General features: G+C 44.5%; 1 protein-coding gene across 10 annotated transcripts in view; it reads left to right on the forward strand.

Annotated features, from left to right (window-relative positions):
- The window catches only part of LOC109889595 (neuron navigator 2), a 140,711-nt gene that overhangs the window by 66,639 nt on the left and 57,732 nt on the right, over nt 1-16,340 (forward strand). For all 10 annotated transcript variants that reach the window (XM_031823102.1, XM_031823094.1, XM_031823095.1 and 7 more), the window contains one exon: nt 6,169-6,294. In XM_031823102.1, coding sequence (XP_031678962.1) covers nt 6,169-6,294 — 126 coding nt within the window. The remainder of the gene's footprint in view (nt 1-6,168; nt 6,295-16,340) is intronic.

The raw sequence follows: 16,340 nt of genomic DNA on the forward strand, positions 1-16,340 counted from the left end.
TGTGCCATAGTTCCCTACTCTACCTGCTAAGATACCAGTCAGGTGAAACTTTTTGTACAAAATCCTAACTATATTTGTACAGTACTTGAGTAAAAGTAAAGATACCTTAATAGAAAATGACTCAAGTAAAAGTGAAAGTCACCCAGTATACTACTACTTGAGTAAAGGTCTTTAGCTTTAAATATACTTAAGTATCAAAAGTAAATGTATAAATCATTTCACATTCCTTATATTAAGCAAACCAGACGGCACGATTATAAATGTTTACTTTTTTTACGGATTTCCAGGGGCACACTCCAACACTCAAACAAAGTATTTGTGTTTAGTGAGTCCGCCAGATCAGAGGCAGTAGGGATGACAGGGGTGTTATTTTGATAAGAGTCTGAATTGGACCATTTTCCTGTCCTGCTAAGGATTCAAAATGTAACGAGTACTTTTGGGTGTCAAGGAAAATGTGTGGAGTAAAAAGTACATTATTTTAGGAATGTAGTGGAGTAAAAGTAAAAGTTGTCAAAAATATAAATAGTAAAGTACAGATATCCCAAAAACGACTTAATAAGTAGTACTTCAAATAATTTTTTACTTAAGAGTCAGTGGGATCTTGCATTTTGCAACACAATCGGTTTGAAAAAGCATGTGAAAATATATTCTAAAATACATTCTTTAATCTATTTCAGAATGTATTTTTAAATACATTAAATACATTTTCTGAACCATTTCACATATATTGTGATATACATTTGACCTATATTAATATACACATTTTACATGAATGCTGTTATATATTTTGGAATGTATTTAAAATGTATAAATAAATACAATATTTAGCCAATTTTAAATATTTCACTGTATTTTTTTAATCTATTTAAAAATCTATTTTGTATTTTTTTTCTGGTTGGGTTAACACATAGGCCTAATACTAACGTAACCTTTAAACTCTACTGGGTTTCACTCTGTTTTGAACCAAGGCCTGACGTGGTCGAGAGTTGAGTGACTTAGTACAAATGAGTGACCTGCTGCAGGTTAACTGTCTCTGCTCAAACCGACCGGTGTTGTTCAGTAACCAGAGTTATTGGATGGCCCACTGCAAGCACGCAACTCTAAAACCTAAACATTGGCAGATATTCAAGTTATTGATTTTATGCCCTTTGAAGAGATAGGGACCAACATCAGACCACTTCTATGAACTTGTACTTCTATGAACTTGTACTTCTATGAACTTGTACTTCTATGAACTTGTACTTCTATGAACTTGTACTTCTATGAACTTGTGCTTTGGGTTGTGTATATACATATACACTGCTCAAAAAAATAAAGGGAACAATTAAACAACACCATGTAACTCCAAGTCAATCACACTTCTGTGAAATCAAACTGTCCACTTAGGAAGCAACACTGATTGACAATAAATTTCACATGCTGTTGTGCAAATGGAATAGACAGCAGGTGGAAATTATAGGCAATTAGCAAGACACCCCCAATAAAGGAGTGGTTCTGCAGGTGGTGACCACAGACCACTTCTTCTATGCTTCCTGGCTGATGTTTTGGTCATTTTTGAATGCTGGCGGTGCTTTCACTCTAGTGGTAGCATGAGACAGAGTCTACAACCCATACAAGTGGCTCAGGTAGTGTAGCTCATCCAGGATGGCACATCATTGCGAGCTGTGGCAGCGTAGTGTCCAGAGCATGGAGGCGCTACCAGGAGACAGGCCAGTACATCAGGAGACGTGGAGGGCAACAACCCAGCAGCAGGACCGCTACCTCCGCCTTTGTGCAAGGAGGAGCAGGAGGAGCACTGCCAGAGCCCTGCAAAAATGACCTCCAGCAGGCCACAAATGTGCATGTGTCTGCTCAAACGGTCAGAAACAGACTCCATGAGGGTGGTATGAGGGCCCGACGTCCACAGGTGGGGGTTGGGCTTACAGCCCAACACTGTGCAGGACGTTTGGCATTTGCCAGAGAACACCAAGATTGGCAAATTTGCCACTGGCGCCCTGTGCTCTTCACAGATGAAAGCAGGTTCACACTGATCACATGTGACAGACGTGACAGAGTCTGGAGACGCCATGGAGAACGTTCTGCTGCCTGCAACATCCTCCAGCATGACCGGTTTGGTGGTGGGTCAGTCATGGTGTGGGGCGGCATTTTTTGGGGGTTCCATGTGCTCGCCAGAGGTAGCCTGACTGCCATTAGGTCCCGAGATGAGATCCTCAGACCCCTTGTGAGACCATATGCTGGTGCGGTTGGCCCTGGGTTCCTCCTAATGCAAGACAATGCTAGACCTCATGTGGCTGGAGTGTGTCAGCAGTTCCTGCAAGAGGAAGGCATTGATGCTATGGACTGGCCCGCCCGTTCCCCAGACCTGAATCCAATTGAGCACATCTGGGACATCATGTCTCGCTCCATCCACCAACGCCACGTTGCACCACAGACTGTCCAGGAGTTGGCGGATGCTTTAGTCCAGGTCTGGGAGAAGATCCCTCAGGAGACCATCCGCCACCTCATCAGGAGCATGCCCAGGCGTTGTAGGGAGGTCATGCAGACACGTGGAGGCCACATACACTACTGAGCATCATTTTGACTTGTTTTAAGGACATTACATCAGTGTTGGATCAGCCTGTAGTGTGGTTTTCCACTTTAATTTTGAGTGTGACTCCAAATCCAGACCTCCATGGGTTGATAAATTTGATTTCCATTGATGATTTTTGTGTGATTTTGTTGTCAGCACATTCAACTATGTAAAGAAAAAAGTATTTAATACAAATATTTAATTCATTCAGATCTAGGATGTGTTATTTTAGTGTTCCCTTAATTTTTTTGAGCAGTGTATATACCATATACCACTGACCTGCTTGGAAATATATTGCTTTGTACTTGGTTTTCTTGCATTGAATTACATTTGCGTTATTTCTTAATAACAAAGTGAGCCAGTCAATGAGTCATCCGCTGTCTCATGGCAGAAGGCGGTTATTTCAAAATCATAACTTGTCTTTTGTTTCCCCATGTCGGTGCTGTTTTTTTGTTTACAGGAAGGCATAAGGCACACACTCCACTCCCTCCTTTGACAACGGTTAGAGGGTTTTACCTGTCCGGCTGGTTTGTCAACAACTGGTCTGACTCCGCTTTAATAGCTGCCTACAGTTTAGCTCCAGTCACATCAGTCACTGTCCACCTCGAACCACTCAAAAGAGTTCGTCCCAGGAAATGTGGCTGCTATTTAGGTCTTTTGCTTATCAGAGGAAATGCTGGGCCTTTTGTTCATGCTAGTGCTGCCGGGGCTTGTGTGTAATTGGTACTTCCTGATCTTTGAGATGAAAGGTGATATTGAATTTAGGTTGGTGTCTCTCTCTTTCATCACTCACTATGAAGTGTTATTACCTAAAGCCCATAATCAGGTTGGCTTAAACAGTAACTTTTTAGAGAGTAAGGATTTTTTGTACAAATGATTTTGGGGAATAATCATAGTCTCTTTGTTTGCTCAGTTTGAGGGTAATTTCCTGATTCCTACAATTCTAAAAGTTTGCCTAATTTATTTGACAAAAAAAGCAGTCCTTGTGTAGAGAATAATTGTACCATCTAAACCGCTGTGAAATATATTTTCCATAACCAAAAATATTGTATTTTAAGCTGTTTGAAGCTGGTGTATAAAACCGAAAGTAAAAGGAAACGTAGGAATGGGCCGCATACAAATATCACACATAGAACATATCTACGGCTTATCTACGGCTTTCAATAAGAATGACAGATCAATAACTCACATTTCTATGTGAATTTGGTTGGGTTGCCCAAAAAGTGACCTATTGCGGCCTTAACGAATCATATCCCTCCTCCAGTTAATGGGGGAAGATGCTCTGAGGAAAATCATTCCAATCAGCTACTCCCTGACTCACAGCCCATACCCCCGAGACATTTACCCCGGCCCCTCCTCTTACCCCTACCCCTTCCGCAAACAACACCCCCTCCCCTTCTATGCTGGGGCTCTCCTGTCCTGTGCTGCCATGTCCTTCCCCTCTTCCTCTCACTCTGCCTCCGCCTGGAACACTGAGCTTGCAGCTCCCTGGTCCTTCGTCTGCTTCTTCTGTTACCAATGACCCCATCATTCCTCCTAAAGAGCTCCGCCATCTGAACAGACTTGACGGGGATGAGAGGGGTAGAGAGCGAGAGAGAGGCAGTTGTGTTAAGGAGAGCGAGAGCGACAGAGAAAGAGAAAGATGTAGAAAGAAAGAGAGGATAGTAGTAAAGGAGAACTGGCTGGGTGACTCCGATGACTTTGTGTTGGACCACCTTGAGTTGACCATTCAGTAGTGAAATCTCTCCTCTGACCAACCTGGAGGATTGGCATTTTCTAGAAGCTCAATATTGACAGGTATGTTTTCCAATTTACAAAAAAAAATTAAAAGCAGAAGAAAATAAAAAATGTTTTATGTGAAAAAGCCTAAACTGACTGAAGGACTTCAGTTTAGGGTCAGGCACCTTATGCCGAGGTGGGTGTGCTAACCCAAGTAATGAAATGTGTGGACAAAACACAAGTTAATCAGTAGTCCCATTGAAAAGTGGCTTTCATTATGACTCAAATTCACCTTTTCAACATTGATTTGGGAGCTGTCGTGTCTCTACACACCAAAGCCATTAATATACATGGTTATAAATGGCTCTGGGACACACAACATGACAATGGTAACATAAACTTCCTCACTTTTTGTTTTCGAAAACCAAGCCCTCAGGTTGGGTGTTGCTCAACTCTCCTAACAGTTAGAGATAGAAAATGCTTTGCAGTAACAAACCCATAAACATTTTTACAGAAGTAGTACTACAGGCTTGGGAAGCAATTGTATGTGTTTAATGAGTGGTAGTTTAAACGGGGGCAGTTTCCCATGATTTCCTGTCACACTCCAAGACACGCCGAGACTCCCTGCGTCACCTGGATTAGCGTGAAACCGTGCTCAGGATTATGTGAAGTTGCAGGGATGACAGTAAAGCTGTGCTTTCAATGGGACTGCCTCAATGAATTTATCTCAACCTAAGCTGGTAAGCCTATGGCGTTGCTCTGGGCTGAAGGCATGACAATGGCCCTCGAAATGAGTAACTGAAAATGGGTAATTATGGGGGGTTAGTTGGTGTTGACTGAGAGCAAATGTGAATGTTTATTTAGCTGTGGCGGGGTTAATCGTCTCGTATGCTGAGATGACGTTGGGCACGTTCTTCTGTTTTATATGTTGTCATTATTTCCGTCGTGTCAAACCCCCACCTCTCCAACTGCAGGGATGGTGTGACCGTTCTGAATGCCCGTGCCATATTCTGTAGCCATGTTGACAGGAGATATTGTGGTTTTTCTTTTTTTGCGGTATTATTGGCAATGACATCACACACATACTATGTGGAATAACAATGATAGTGTTACCAGATGATACGAACCAAATATGCGTCTCCAACTGAGCTGTCTCCAGTGCATTTTCCGGATGACATGCGTCATGGTTGTTCTGTATAGGGGTCTTCAGGTCAGACACAGCATAAAAGTATATAACAGGATTGTAGTGTGTTGAAGGCTGTAATCCTGTCAGTGAAGTGGATCGGTACAGCCTGTCATGTAACACAGCAGAGACAGAGATGTGACAGATACAGGGACCGAGACAGAGACAGGGACCGAGAAAGGGACCGAGACAGAGACAGAGACCGGGACTGAGACAGAGCCCGGGACAGGGACCGGGACAGATATCGGGACAGAGACAGGGACCGAGACAGGGACCGAGACAGGGACCGGGACAGAGACCGGGACAGAGACCGGGACCGAGAAAGATACCGGGGCCGAGACAGGGACCGAGACAGAGATAGAGACAGGGACCGAGACAGAGATAGAGACAGGGACAGAGACAGAGATAGAGACAGGGACAGAGACCGAGACAGGGACAGAGACAGGGACCGAGGCCGGGATAGAGTGGCACTGAGACAAGGACAGAGACTGAAACAGGGACATAGATATACACGGAGACAAGGACAGAGACAGGGACTGTGGCAGAGACAAGGACAGGGACAAATACAGAGACATGAACAGTGACCAAGACTAACAGGGACTGAGACAGAGACAAGGACAGAGACCAGGACAGACACCGATATTGAGACAGGTACAGAGACTGTGACTGACAGGCCTGTTGTGTTGTCTGTCTGCAGCTACATGACGGACGGCGGGCTGAGCCGGTACACGCACTGCCTCAACCGCCTGCCAGATGGCATGGCCGCCGTCCGAGAGACGCTCCATCGCAACACATTCAAGGGCCAAGGGGACGCCACTGACAGGTAGGTCAGCACCACCCCTTCCACTGTCCCCTCACCCCACCTGCAGTGTCTGGGTCAGGTGAGGCTTCTGTACAGTCACACGTTCCTATCGAGGAACTTACTGTAAGTTTGGCCAGTTTTGGATTGGTTTGTGGATTAGGTCCCTGCTTCTGCCAAAGAATCCAGTAGAATGTTGAGTCATCCAATAGGATCAGTCTAGAAGCAACAGAGCTGCCATTGTTGGGAGGCTGACTGAGTCTGAGTGAAAACAGACTGCATTTTCCTCAGTGCTACAGGCTATGGATGGGTAATGGATGGTTTCGGAGTAGACAGTAGACACTCACAGTCCCCCCCCCCCCCCTCCTCATTGTCTTCAGCCAACCAACTCCTTTTTGGAGGTAATTGGTATTTTGGTATTTTATTAGGATCCCCTAATAATAATACTCTTCCTGGGGTCCACACAAAACATGAAACATAATACAGAACGACATAATACAGAACATCAATAGACAAGAACAACTCAAGTACAGAACTACATACATTTTTAAATGGCACACGTAGCCTACATAACAGTACGTACACACAAAATATCAAGGTCCGATAGGGAAGAGGTATTGTGCCGTGAGGTTTTTCATTATCTTTAAAAATATATATTTTTTTTAAACTGGTTTGCTGTTCATTTGAGCAATATGAGAAGGGAGTTCTCTCATGGCTCTATACAACGCTGTACGCTTTCTTGATTCCTCTCCCATGTGCCTGTGTTACAGATCTAGACTACATTGCAGGCTCATCTCTTTTCTGATTCCCTTGTGGTGTTTACAACCTAATGAATGGAGGTTAGAGAGGTACGCAAAGACGATCCAGCTGGGTTCCTCCGCAGAGAAAACTGCCCTGTGCGCTTTACGCACAAACCGACAGGGGTGTCCTGATTTATTGATGAAGGTGTCTACAGTTGTGAACAAAGGTTCACACCAGAAAGGACACTACTATCTTAAATAGACATCACAGATGGTATGGCAACACAGTCAACACTTGTTAACAGTACCGTTTTTGGTTTGGGCCTTTGTTGAGAGATCAAGAATTCCGTCGGGGGGGGGGGGATAATTAATTAAGGTGGTTCCACGTATTAACAAGATTAGTATAAAGCACAAACCCGGTGCCAGCCCACCTCCCACAGAGTTAGAGCTAATGGGACACATTAGAGGGGTTCTAGTGGCTGTAATAATGGACCACCTTACAGGGGGAGCAGCTGAGCTCACGTACTGGCAGGAATAACAACCATAACAGCAGAAACAGTATCGCTACCATTGATAATTGCACAGACTTCTGTAATGCACGTTCGCAAAGAAAATGACCATTTTATTGCCGTACCTATGCCGTCTTTCGTGTACCTGTGAAGTAACTATACATGTAGTCTAGACGCATGAGGGTGCCGATTTTTTTTAATTTAATTTTACTCGACTATCCATCCTGCAGAATGTTAGATAGTCCCACCCCACTGTGTCCAACCTGTCTGGACACAGCCCTCTTTACTCCAGGCATGGAAACTCAGTCCTCCTTCCCCCCTGTTACCCTGGGCTCCAGTGGAAAGTCCACAGGCCACGACTCGACACAGACACACTGAGCTTCTGCTTCCAACGGGAGACATAGAGGACCAGCAAACTCTGGCAACATGGCAAACCAGTTGTTTTGTCATTACAAAAAATATATATATATATATACTTTTTTTTACCTCTGTTTCATCTGCTCTTTATTATACATCTTTAGAATTGTAAAGGTCAGGTGAAGATTGTGACAACACGAACAAGAGAGCCTTAATGAAAACCTACTTTTGCATCTTTTTTTTAAAACAACGGTTCAAATTAGGTGACGGAGAGGAAGTACGCCGTAAAATCAGACCTGTGTTGTGGCTGACAGGACGGTGTAAGTTGTGTCCTAACCATGGCTGTGTAAATGTATGCATGTGTATTCTGGAGGCTCAGAGCCAGTGTGTGTGTGTGTGTGTGGGGGGGGGGGTCTGGTGGCAGTCCGCTGCCTCGAGGCAGTCTGAGGTAGACGGAACAGTGTAACCTGGCACCCTGCCTGATTACATGCGTTCTTGTCCCCCAGCCGTCGCAGTTGCTCAGCCTTATTGTCTTTGAGATGCTGACAACGGTTTTTAAAAAAGCCCCTACGCTGTGTCTCTCGGACTCTGATCGATGCTCCACTCTGTAATCTCAGCCCTACAAGGGCTTTTGGAAAGCGGCATTTTTGGAAGGGAGGACTGTGTTGTCTCAGACAGAGATGCATCGGATATTTGATTTGATGTCGAAACCTGGCCCGTTTTTATAGTTCTTACAGTAGCTCGGCCACCCACGCATTTCAAGTGAGAATCCATCCCCTCAAAGCTACACCTACAGTACACCGCTACAGTACAAACATGCATTTGTATTCAGATGATGATCAGAGAGGCATACACACACACACGCAGAGGAGTGGAGCACCAGCAATGTATGTGGGAGTAGCAGAGTGCGCTGGAGGGGGCTTGAATCTGGTGGAGAGGAAAAAGAGAGAGGGGAGGATCTTCCGTGTCTCATTGCTCTAGCCCCAGGACTCTCGACTGTACACACACACACACACACACCTCAGCCAGAGAGAACTAGCAGGGAGGGGCTCCACTCCAGTCTGTCGGGGAGCACAATGCTGTTGGCTTAGAATCCTCCGGTTTTGTCTGTCTGGGCTGAGGGCTGATAGTGATCAGTGATAACCCTGTGCTGTCTGGGTGGCTGTCTGGGTGGCTGGCAGAGGGCTGTCGTCGTGACCGTGCTGTCTGTCTGCTGGGCTGCTTACCTGTTGAGTGCAGCTCCTTGGTGTGCAGACCGGGCTCCGGCTCTGCTCTGTTATGCATGCAGTGGGAATGAGAGGCTGTCTGCAACGCAAAGGGACAAACTGGATACAGAGAACAATATAACAAAGTGGAGAATGTAAGCTGCGGAGTAAGTGTTTTTTTTTTTGTCTGTTTATTAATGTGAATTGGCATGTTTTAAATGTGATGTGGAGGAATGAGAACGTTCTCAGGGTCGGTGTGATCGGACGGGATGTCAGTCGGGCCTGTTTGCTATTGAAGACTTCCTATCTCGTGTAATGTTGATGAACGGTGAGCCATTCGCTATGATCTCGGAGTGGCCCACTGGCTCTCTTACCCAATCACAAGCTAGAAGTCCAGCTGTGAAAACCAGAGGAACAGCCCACTACTCAACAGATAAGTGAGCAGTGTCATTGGGCTCTAACGGTACAAGCAGAAAGTGGGAGAACTTACGGCGAGAATGAGCATTCTTTATGTCCTTGTGATTTGCGCCCTGGGAAGAAGTGAAGGACCTCCCTTGGTTCTCTAGGGATGACACTATGCCGCTGGAACACGGGGAACGGCTACGAAAGGTTGACGACCTCCTATGGAGTTCACGTCAGTAGCTTCTGAGCAGATGCCACTTGTTGACACAGTTAAAGGCGGCCCATGTGATTTAGTTTAGGACACGGTGTGATATTGGCTGAAATCTCGGCAAACACTACGTGAACACAAACACCATATTGTTTTATTGTCTAGGAGTTAAACCAGAGAGATAGAGGAGTCCAGAGTGGTGTGAAAGTGATTTAGCGATGTGTTGCTGGCTGTGTTACATGCCCGTCCCCAGGAGCTCTGTCTGGTCTGGTGAGTCTTGGTTATGAGGGGGCTTAGCTAATACAGCAATGGGGGGGGGGGCTTTCTGCAAACACAACGTCTGGAAGAGAGGAAGAGCGGTGGGACAACGTGTTTTATCTGTTCATCTGGTTAAGAAACCACCACTTCGCAGAGCAAGATCAACACAAGCGATGCGTTGGAACGTCGGCGATCAAAATGCTTTTTCGCTGACGGCTGAATGGATGGATGCAGATATATTTGCACATGATTGGACTGTTGTACGAGAATCAGATGGAAAGCCAAGCCGATACGGTAAACAATGAATGAAAATAGCTTTTTTTTTTGGTTACATCTCTGCTCTTGACCACAACATGTCATGTGGATAGGAAGAGAGGCCTCTTCAAACTCCTCGCCACGCTGATGTGAAACTACATTGTGTTTGGCCCTTCAGTCAGAGTGTTTCGAAATAGAGGCGTTTCACACCCTAAATTGTGGTAATTGAGTGCTCCAGACAATAGTCTTTAATTATGCTTGAGAGGAATAACACCCTGCAGCCGATTGGCATGCAAATGAGTCGGCGTGAAAAGGAAGCAAGGAAGGGAATGGTACTCTTGTCACCTGGAGCGATGGATGATGGAAGTGGATGTAATGTGGAAATGAATGAAGTTCTCTGTCATTTCCCTGCGTCTTTCTCTGCAGACGCAATAGAATGTTCAACACTCAGAGAGCGTGATAACAAAAGAACACTCAACGCTAGTGTGACTCTATCAGCGTTTCTTATTGTGGCATGTCATGTTGTGGATTTGAGCTGCATTTTGAGCTTTGATTGTGTGTGTGTGTTTATGTTTGGACAGAGGAACCTCTTATTTTCCACCATAATTTGCAAATAAATTCATAAAAAATCCTACAATGTGATTTTCCAGATTTTTTTTCTTCTCATTTTGTCTGTCATAGTTGAAGTGTACCTATGATGAAAATTACAGGCCTCTCTCATCTTTTTAAGTGTGAGAACTTGCACAATTGGTGGCTGACTAAATACTTTTTTGCCCCACTGTATGTCTGCTTGAGTAACTTTGCGTGTGGGGTGTGTGTGTGTGTAGAGCACTACTCCGCCCTGTGACCTGCTATTCCACAGTCCGACTCCAGCTCCCACCGTCTCAGCAGAGTAACACTGGAACAAGGAGAGGGAACTCGGCTTGGGTTCACATCAGAGATGTGAAATCACAGCCGGACCAGGCCAGAGGAGCACATAACACATGATCACTCTGGGTCAAATGTTTTGCTGGTAGCAGCTAGCAGCCAATAGCTTGCAAAGAAAGTGGACTACTTAAGGGACTGCACATGCTCAGAAAAGAAACTATTTGACTTAGCTAATTATATTTAGGTCAGCTTGTCAGCAATGTCTTTTTTCTTCATTTCTTTTTCATTCGGAACCGAATTTATTCAGAAGTGGAATGTTTTTTTTTCCAGGACAGCTGAAACTACAGAATACAGTGGAAATTGTGTCATTTCTCTGCTGCTTGATTACTACACTCATTTGAGAGACAGACACGCGCGTCAGAAAGAGAGAGCGAGAGAAAGAAGGGGAGAGAGAGAGAGAGAGACTGAGTCCGTCGAGAGATTTGTTGTTCTGCTGAATTCCTGGCAGTCCTCCGGCTTTGAGGCAGCCATGCCATTACACACGACTGGCTTCAGAGGTTTGGGCTGCTAGCCTGCTAGCCTGGAATGTGCCAATCAACCTCCCTCTACACACTGAATCTGAAGCTAAATGTATAGCGGTCCCGTTTTATGATGCATTGTTAGAAAAAAGGGTTCTTAAAGGCTGTCCCCTTTTTTGTTCCAGGTAGAACCATTTTGGGTTTCATGTAGAACCCGCTGTGGAAAGAGTTCTACTGGAACCTAAAACTGTTCTACTTGGAACCAAAAGGGTTCTACCGGGGACCAAAAAGGGTTCTTCAAAGGGTTCTCCTATAGGCACAGACAAAGAACCGTTTTACGTTCTAGATGACAACTTTTTTCTAAGTGTGCGTAAAAAAAAAACGCATATAAATATAATACTACATTTTATATTTTTATGCTTGTCAAGTGCGGTTCTGCTATATGTGTGTTGTTGGTTTCTGCTTATGAAGCGAATTTAAAATATGGGTCAGTCAGCTTGTTAGAGTTTGTTAACAGTCTGGGCGACCACCTTACTTTCAGTCATTCTAAAGATCTTTGTGAAATGCATGTCACTTGAATATCACTGGAAAGTGGAGAGATATTGAACATGACCAGGGGGCTGGTTTGGCTTTCTTGCTTAATGTTGATGTTTTCCTCTGAGTTAGTGAGTCAGCCATTTTTAAAACTTGATCCCTGACCCGGGGACATGACCCTGAACAATCCTTTTAAGGGAAAGCAGGGAAAGAAAATGAGCCTCATTGGAATGTACAATTTAGATTGGCTTAGGAAAATCCACCAATGTGTCCTCCTGGGCTTGTTGTCTTTACAAATACCCCCCAAGCATACGCACCATCCACCTGGCAAAATAAAAGCATTTGGTTTGGACAAATGTGGGTTTAAAGAGCTTCTTAGGTTAGCTGTTCTGAGATCATGTTAAAAGCTTATTATTGTTTGAACATCTCAGAGGTAAAGCTGTTCTGAGATCTGAGGCTTACCTACCTATGTTTGAAGGACCTCACAGGTTCTGTTCTGTTTTATCAGCTCTGACTTGGCTGTCTGGATGGTGACTCAGAAGCTGAAGTGGTGTTTGAAGTACTTCCCAGGTTAACTCTGCTCCCAGTTCAGATTACTCCCCTCTGTGGCAGTTCTGAGGGTGTGTGTGTGTTTGTGTGTGTGAGGCCCCCCCCCCCCCCCAGTGTGTGTGTGTGTGGCTGTCTGTTTCGCTGCAGGGGGAGAGATCAGTCAGTAAGTCAGTCAGTGTGCTGTAGCGGAGGACTGAGTAGGACGGGGGAAGTGTAGTCAGTCCAACTTCAGCTGCTTCCCTCAGCGGGCTCCTAGTAGCTCCTACTGCGGCCAGGGGATATCACAGGGGGCTGCTACTGCTGCTGGCTCTCTCAGGTATGGACAGACAGACAGACAGACAGACAGACAGACAGACAGACAGACAGACAGACAGACAGACAGACAGACAGACAGACAGACAGACAGACAGACAGACAGACAGACAGACAGACAGACAGACAGACAGACAGACAGACAGACAGACAGACAATTCTGCAGGACCACAGCCATGTGGGTCTGAGTTGGCTTTGGCTCACTATCATTGTCTTGTTTGTGTGAGATTAGAATAGAGAATCTTTATTTGTGGTGTTGTGGAGCTATACAATTTTGTGTTGGAGTTTAAAACGGGTACATTTCTTATACATTTTTCACAGGTGTGTTTGTTTTAATGGATTCTTTTTAGACGTAGTGAATATGTGACAAAACCTTCACAGGAGCTCCTAAAATGGCAGCTAAATGTCATTTATCCTTGAATGTAGCGCATCGCTTAATGTCAGGCCACGTGTTCCTATTCATGCATGCAAATTGTCCTTAAACAGTGTTGCTCCTTTTGAGTGATGTGTTTTATTAATGTGAACGGTTCATTGCCGAGTGCTGAAGGCCTACAGACAATGGTTACAGAGAGCTTCCCTCTGGGCACAAAGCTGGTTGAATCAACGTTGTTTTAGCGTAATTTGTCAACGTATTGTGCCGTAGAATCTGTGTGGAAAATACATTGGATTTGCAGAAAGTCATTCACTGTTGTTTTGAGGATGACATTTCAACAACATAATGCTAACCAATTCTCAACATAGACAAACCTTGTTTAAAATATGTTGAATTTGTGCCTTTGAATCAACGTCGGGTCTTCTATGTTATATCCGCTAAAAATCAACAGGCTGGGCAGCACCTCCTACTGAAGAGTTGATCTATCTACAGCTATCCATTTGGTCTCCCATCCAGGGTTTTAACATAGCCCGGCATTGATATTTGTCAATGACTACTACCAATGTGCTGTCGTGAGAATGACTATTGAGAGATCTCTTAATAACTAAATAGATTCACTGTTGCTATTGAAGTTATTCCAAAGGGAAGGTTTAACAGAGAAAAATGTAATGTAACCAAATGTAAGTCAAACACTTAGTGTTAAAAACGTTAAGAGCACCTTCCTAATATTGAGTTTCCTTCCCATTTTGTCCTCAAAACAGCCTCAATTTGGTCGGGGCAGGGACTCTGCAGGATGTCAAACGCGTTCCACAGGGATGCTGACCCATGTTGGGTCCAATGCTTCCCACAGTTGTGTCAAGTTGGCTAGATGTCCTTGGGTGGTGGAACGTTATTGACACACATGGGGAAACTGTTGAGTGTGAAAAACCCAGCAGGGTTGCAGTTCTTGACACAAACTGGTGCGCCTGGTACCTACTACCAATGTTACCTCTATTTTTTTGGGGGTACTGAGCAAATTTCCGGTCTGCTGAGCACAAACTTTTAACGTTGTGAAACTTCTGTGCAACTTCCAGCGCGTGTTTACTGTGAACACTGAGGCTGAACCCGCTTTGAGTTACAGTTTCAGACAGTTTAAGTAGGCTACTGTGGCTATTTAAGTGATAATAACCGAGAAGCTGTTGTATGGAGGATATATTGGCACGGGCCAGAGACGAAGTCAAGGGCCGGCAAATCGTGCCAATATATCCTCCAAACTCCGCCTTCGATGGCATTATTACTGTTGCACAGCGAGTTACCAACATATACAAATAATGATTTACATATTTTCATTCAAATATGTATTATTATGACATTATTCATACTATTTAATCCTTCCACAAGATATAGTCCCGACACAAATCTAGGGTTGCTACCCAAGCCGGCTGGTCGTTGGATCTATCGGTTCGGTTGCCAGAGACGACACCCAGTCGTTCAGTCATTTTGTTCGGTATCTATGGACGAAAGCCAGTCGTTTGTTCGAAATGTTCCATTGCCATATTGGCTTGCAGCGTCCTTATCCCTTGCTTGCTAGTGTAACCCTCTCACCAGGCTCGAATTTGACTCTCACGATATGACCTTACTTAGAATATCTCAACGGATGTTAGTTAATAAGGACATCTCCAAGACGAATCCCTATTGTAAACTCACTAGGGTGATGACAACTACAGTATTGACTTCAGATAGAACAGACAGATAAGGTTCAAGGTCTATATGATCGCATTTTCAATGTACCACAACAAAAGAAATAAAAGGAATCAACCCCAATGGTTTCTCACAACCTATGCCCAAATGACTTGCAAAGCCTGCTTAAACCCGTTGGCGCACGTTGGAGCTCAAAATAAATGACGACACACATAAAGTCCCGAAGCACCCCACCTCACGATTCGTAGATATTCCCTCGGCGAAGTATGGCAGTTCCGTGCAGGTGTCCTCACGAGATCCACAGCAAGCACGGTTATCAATGCAGACGGTACTCCTTAGCAGCAACAGATATCCCATGGAAACATGCACTCGTTAATCTGCCACAAGCAATTCTCTCCAGAGAATTGTTGTTTGTTGCAAGGAACCACTTTACAAAATAAAATTATTCCCATACCATTATTACAGAGAATCAGACAAATTATGCTACCCTCTGCCTATTGGCTACTTAGCTTATTCAAGACCGTCTCAAAATACAACACTGCCCCTTTTAGACAAAAAAAAAGCTCTTTACCTGACTTGCTTTACAAAGGTGTCTAGAAATGTACACGCTTTGTACTCTTGTAGGAAGCAATCACTCCCCCCTTGCTGACTACAAATGATCTATAACCGGCCTAATAACTCACTAACTAGCAAAGGATATGAACAAAATGTGCACACGTGGCTACGTGTAGCTCCTGCTTTGATCTCAAAACAAGCGCATCAACTCATGACCACTCATGCTGTAAACACAGTCCAGTTCAAAGTGAATGGCACAGATCCATATATGGCAATGGTCTATTTGCATACAGGCCTACTGCAGCTCTGATTGGTTATACACACCGGTATGTGTGGAGTACTGGCTGAGTCCTGCTTGTCAATGCAACAGAATCCTACTCCGATGCCTTCTGCCTACAACAAAATCTCTTGCATAGTTCATTTTGTTTCAGTGTGTTGCATTGAAACTGGCTAATATTGCGTTGATTCGATCACAGTTGCCACAGTAAAGAGAAACGTTGATAGTGTTAACTAAGGGGGAAAACTCTCAAGTTCAATCTCGTGCTTCTCTGTGTGGGTTGATATTTTTTCTGCGCAGCAGTGCCGGGGAAGCTAGGGGGAACATTATCCCATTCAAAGGCACTTAAATCTTTGTCTTGCCCGTTCACCCTCTGAATGGCACACATACACAATCCATGTCTCAATTTGGGTTGCTAGACGTTCACGTTATACGCCTATCCATCCACACTGACCAACCACCCTCCTTTAG

This window comes from Oncorhynchus kisutch, linkage group LG4 (genome assembly GCF_002021735.2).
Source record: "Oncorhynchus kisutch isolate 150728-3 linkage group LG4, Okis_V2, whole genome shotgun sequence".
Classification (NCBI taxonomy): Eukaryota; Metazoa; Chordata; class Actinopteri; order Salmoniformes; family Salmonidae; genus Oncorhynchus; species Oncorhynchus kisutch.